General features: G+C 46.8%; 1 protein-coding gene across 1 annotated transcript; it reads right to left on the bottom strand.

Moving 5' to 3' along the window:
• Window positions 1-241: 241 nt before the first annotated feature.
• LOC136539668 (copper transporter 5.1-like) lies at window positions 242-1,466 on the bottom strand. Its single transcript, XM_066531630.1, has one exon. The coding sequence runs from the start codon at window positions 1,307-1,309 to the stop codon at window positions 839-841; it is 471 nt and encodes a 156-aa protein (XP_066387727.1). The 5' UTR covers window positions 1,310-1,466; the 3' UTR covers window positions 242-838.
• Window positions 1,467-5,743: the final 4,277 nt, after the last annotated feature.

Genomic DNA, 5,743 nt, shown 5'->3' with positions numbered 1-5,743 from the left:
GCGAAGGGAGTCACCATCCCTGCTGAAAAAGGAGGCACCCCGTCATATCCGAACTTATTCCGAAGTCATGGACGAGGGCGGCGTATGCCGATGCGGCAGCAATGGCCTGCCTTTGTCAATAGTCAACGCCCACAGCTAATCCAAGGATCAATGAATCAACTCATACATTTCACAATTCACGCAAGCTAAACTACATTAGCTCAACATAAAGATAACAAACCATGAACGAACGAGCATGATGATATAACCTGAAATTTTTTACTGCGGTTTCTAAACAAGTCTGGTTCATATCAATCTGCTCTTTTGAAGAACCGGATAGTACACTTTTACAACGAACAGTAACAATGGTTTCCCCATCCATCCATTACCCTGTACTTTGTATTCACAGTCGTAGGGACATATAGCTACGGAGTACAATTCATAGAGGACAAGCCTTCTTCTCTTTCCAGTGATCGGATCTGAGCTAGCTAGCTTCAAATTCTTCCATCAGGTGTGGCTATGCTTCATGCAGTTGATCTTTCCGTTTCTTGGATTAGTAGCAAAGCAAACAGAATAAATATGTCCATTCTAGATGCTGTCAAATTTGATCTCAAATTAAGTCAATCAAGTTAACTGCTTGCTTAAGATCCATCTCCTCCGATCGATTCATGACATTCATCGATAGGAATAAGACAATAATAATACAATTTTTTTTTATTCTTTACCCTACAATGTCCTCCAAACGCACAATTGGATCTGTACATGATTTTTATTACGAAATGATACCTGTGTTATACAACAACAGCGACAAGGAAGGCAAACCTGGGGACAAGGCAATCCGGCGACCCCATACATACCCTTAGGCGCAGGCGCAGGGGTTGTCGACGACGACGAGATCCTCGCCGTCGCTGCTGCGGAACGCGAGGTACCCGAGCGCGAGGCCCACGACGACGGCGATGAGCACGCCGCCGTTGAACGACATGACGGCGAGCATGAGCAGGTAGCCGAGGCCGGAGTTGACCCCGAACATCGCGGCCACGGCCACACGCGCCGGCCAGCGCCCGGCCGCGAAGGCGGGCGCGAGGAGCGGCGTCCGCGGGTCGGAGCTGGCGGGTGGCGGGATGGAGGAGGCTGCCTTAGCCTTAGCGCCGCCTCCTTCTCCTCCCGCGACGAGCTTCATGCGGACCCGCAGGGCCTCGAGGTACTGGAAGAAGGCGGCGGCGAGGAGCAGGGCCACGAGGGAGAGGAGGTAGCCGGCCCACGTGGAGGTGCGCCAGCCGTCGAATAGGATCGTGGCCGACTTGCCCCAGTAGAAGGTCATGTGCATCATGTTGGCCGGCGGGGAGGGCGGAGAAGGAAACGGTTGGGACTTGGGAGCGGCGATGGGAGGGAGGAGGAGGATTGCCGGCGAGGACAGAGACCGGTGAGATTTTAATAGAGGGAGGGATACGGTCGGTGCGGCATGAGGCACGCCTTTTGGGTCCTTTTACATCCGAGCCACTGGAAATCTGGAATCGGTTCGGTTTCCCGGCGAGTGGGCGGCGGTAGACGAAACGGAGAAAAGTTTGATTTTGCAAACGTGGGCTTTACTCTTTTATCATTCCACAGATGAAATTCGCTCGGCTATTATCAGCTAGAATGTCATTTGAGTAATTTTATGCCAAAGTTAATCATTTTTTTTTTCGCGGCATTTTTTCCTTCCCGTTTTGCCCCTGTCTGAACGCACGTTATCCTATCGTTCCTTTTTCCATTCACGATCGATTGACGGAGCGAAAGGGCGAGAGAGACGAGACGGAGAGCTCGGCCGGCGCAACTCCAAACGCGGAAGCCGCGTTCGCGCCAGCCCGCCGCCCCACGACGCGTCTGTGCCAACCCGCCGTGGCCGCCACGAGCAGGTGAGGCTGCCTCGCGCAGGCGCCCGCAGCCTTTTGCCGTGGCCCTTCGCTTTCCCCCTCTCCGCGACTCCGCAGACGCAGCCGCAGAGGGGAAAGAAAGCGAGGTCTCACGAGGAAAAGTGACCGACGGGCGAAAGGGAATTCTTTGATTCTTTCTTTCTTTCTCCCCTCTCCGCAGGCCGGTTATCCTTGCTGTAATCTGCTCATCTGCAGCTAGCCTCCTGCCCTGGATTGATGGGCATTGCACATCTGAACGTTTTTCAGATGTCATCGATTCTTGCACAGTATTGATCCATCTGGGTTGTGTTGGGAGGATATTGTATGGGGTGTTTGGATATTAATAAAAAAATAAATTATAGAATATGTCGGTATTTCACTAGATAAATTTTTAAGCTTAATTAATTTGTTATTAGCACATGTTTACTTAGCAAAACATTGTCAAATTATGGATTAAATAGGCTCAAAAGATTTGTCTTGTAAATTAGTCGTAAACTCTATAATTAATTTTATAATTAATCTATATTTAATATGTGTCAGACATCCCCGACAGCGACTAAAATTTATTAAGTCTATTCCATTCTCCAATAGAGAATTTCATCGCTAGCTGATTCTGACAATAAGAAATGACCGCAAAAGAATATGAACTTTATGAATTTATGCTTGTACTACTAAATGACTTCTTGGGGCTGATACAGACAAGATGCTAACCGAAACCCCATGGAATCCAAAAGGCGCACAAGAGCACACACAAAATCAAGAAGAACGTAAACGCTGCCAAGAACACACGGACGGACAACGATCAATGCGCGAGCGACGGATGCGCTAGTACGTGTCAGAAGCCGTGGCGGAGCCACCGGATCTCCTCCTCGGCGCGCCTCAAGGCGCCGGAGAGCGCGGCGAGAAGGTTGAGGTGGTGGTGGTGCTGCGCCTGCGCCATGGGAACGTACGCCGTCGCGGCCGCCGCCGCCTGCGCCTCCAGTGGCGGCCTCTGTCGTCCGCGGCGCGGCCGCCGGCAGCGCCGCCCAGAACGCGGACGCGGTGCCCTCTCCTCGGGGCCGCGGCGGCGGCTTCCGTCTGGAGTTGCGCCGGCCGAGCTCTCCGTCTCGTCTCTCTCGCCAGTTCGCTCCGTCAACAACCGTGAATGGAAAAAGGAAGGATGGAATAACGTGCGTTCAGCCAGGGGCAAAACGAGAAGGAAAAGATGCCACGGAAAATAAAATAATTAAATTTGATATAAAATTACTCAAATGGCATTTTAACTGGCGAGCCACATTTGATAATAGCAAACGAATGAATTCCATTTATGAGATGATAAAAAAGCGAAGTCGACGTTTTATAATGCTAAAATAACTATTTTCTTGACGAGACGAGGGGCAGCCCAGTAGTTGCCGTGTCCGGTAACAATAGGAGGCCAGACACGACTAAGGGCGTCCATAGCGGTGGTAGCTACGTAACTGCCTTCCATTCTCGCCGCGCCTGCGCCGGGACACATTCTTCCCGCGGTTCCATTCCACGGCACGCGACTCCTCCCCACCGAGGCGCGGCCCGGGGAACCGCATCCGCACCTCGTCCTCGACGACCTCCTCGCGGGGCTTGAGGCGCCCTGCGTCGTCGACATCAAGATCGGCGCTATCACGTGGCCGCCGAGCTCGACGGAGCCCTACGTCGCCAAGTTCCACTTCTACTCGGCGTCGATTCTTCCGGGCTATGATGCTAGTGCAGTCGCAGCAAGCGGAGGTGGGATGGGGTGAGGGTGAAGTTGGTGGACTTTGCCCACAACTTCCTGGGCGGGCTCTGCTCGCTGATAAAGTTCATTTTTGACATTGTTCCAGAGACCCCTCAGACGCAGCCTTTGGGTCCTTAGAGAGAGGATCCTGGCATTTTTGAGTTGATGACAAAGGTAATGCTCTCCCTAGATATGTTAATTGTTCTTTTTGTTTGTTAGAATTGCTGCTTTATATGGAGGTATTAGATATCGGTTCAAGGATGTAAAGTAGATGGGGAAATGTGCTCATAGCTTAGATGCTGTCTTGCGATGGGAGCAGGGGAAAGTAGATGGAAGATTTGCTCATGTCACTGTGGTCCTCAAATCTTCTAGGATGTTTGATCTTCTGAATAAAAGATTATATACATTTATGATATTGTCGCCTCAGCAAAAGCTAGGATACCAAAATAAAAAATTGATTATGCACTGGCGATGTTAATGGTAGACTAGTAACTTTAGGCATCTTCAGAATTGTATAAAAGTTAAATGATGATAGGAACATGCTATTCAAAAGTGGGGGTATTTGTTCTGAATACATTTTTTACTTGATTGTTGAGTGGTATTGTTATTACAGCCTCCGAATTTGTTAAATGATTCTGAAATTATTTGTATTCCTGACAATGGGGTCGTGGATAGGTTTTACCCTTTGAAGTTGGGATATGTTATACATTGAAGATAAGCCTCTTTAGAGCAACTCCATCAGATCTCTTATATTATGTAGTAAGTTTTTGTAGGAGAGTACCCTAAAACCATTTCAGCATATAGGCGAGCACTGCTGCAGCAAATTACCTTAAATTTGTCTCCTATATTTCTTTAGGAATAGAGGAGAGGGGGTTCTCTCCTTTCTTTAGGCTAGAAAGGGCTGTTTTTAGGAGATGTCTTAAAAATTATAGGTGGGAGATGAGATAGGAGATCTGTTGCAACACCTCTATCTCCTAAAATGCTAGTTTTTAGGTATGGGATATTTAGACAGGAGATCAGGGGTAGATGCGTGGTTGATCACTAAGACAGCAATGTAATGGTTCCAATCCAGCTATGTTAGGCATTTACTGCTCGAGTCATTCATGCTTTTTTACTCCACAAGAAGGATAAAGATTGTGTGTAGAACATCTTGTTGACCTCAGTGGCTGTATGCCTACAGCTTTGGACTAAAGTAAATTGCACTTAAGTTCTAGTCAAATAACTCCCTAATTTTTTTTATGCCACACTCTTCATGACCAATTCCATGCTGCATTGACCATTGGTGCGACTTTCACAATCTTTATTTCAGCACTTGAGTACTTATCTTATCGAGCTAGGGCAAACAGGACCATTGTGTCACTTCTATAAATGGGCTTATGAAAGCTATCTCTTTTTTTTTACAATCTTTATTGCTAACCTCAATAAATTCTTCCCTATACCGAGGGACAGAGAGCCCCTCCGTAGATCCTATTTTCTTATTATTTCTGGACAAAGAAAGAAGACCATTATGTCACTGCTTTGCACTATGCTATTGAAAAATACTAGTAACGTTTTTATAGAAACAATAAAAGGTACTTATTCATACCATACGTCTCTTGAGATTACTTCTACCTTGCTATTGCTAGCTGTTAGTGTACAGCAACATTCTCTTCATCAGGTTATTATACAGCAACTGTGTCAGTATGGAAGTTATCACACCATGGATAGTTACTTCTCTTTTATAATTTACTGTGTCATCACAGCGTATATGTTAAATCATTTCCAGTAACATATCTCGTTAAAATTGATGTTGGTGATGCTTTTTGGCGGTAAGCTTTTGGTGTTCGATGTTTGTTCTTCCGTTTCTGCTTATTTGTGATGCTAATGGACTGTGTTCTCTATAATACATAAAACTGTGAAATGTAAGCTTAGGTGCAATACCCTAGTCCTACACTCCTATTATAATTTTTTTTATCGTTTCGGTTGATTTACAAATGATAGAGCTGAGTTGGATAAGCTTATTAGTCCCTTTGATGCACTAGTGAATTCCACAGTAATTAGGTAGATTTACATTTGAGATATGAGGTCTTTTGAGATAGTATCAATGCCTAGAAAGCAAAACGTTGCTGAAGCAACAAGCAAGTCCTGCCTGCATTAAGGACAG

Source organism: Miscanthus floridulus, chromosome 2 (genome assembly GCF_019320115.1).
Source record: "Miscanthus floridulus cultivar M001 chromosome 2, ASM1932011v1, whole genome shotgun sequence".
Taxonomy (NCBI): domain Eukaryota; kingdom Viridiplantae; phylum Streptophyta; class Magnoliopsida; order Poales; family Poaceae; genus Miscanthus; species Miscanthus floridulus.
This window is presented reverse-complemented; position numbering and strand designations above follow the sequence as displayed.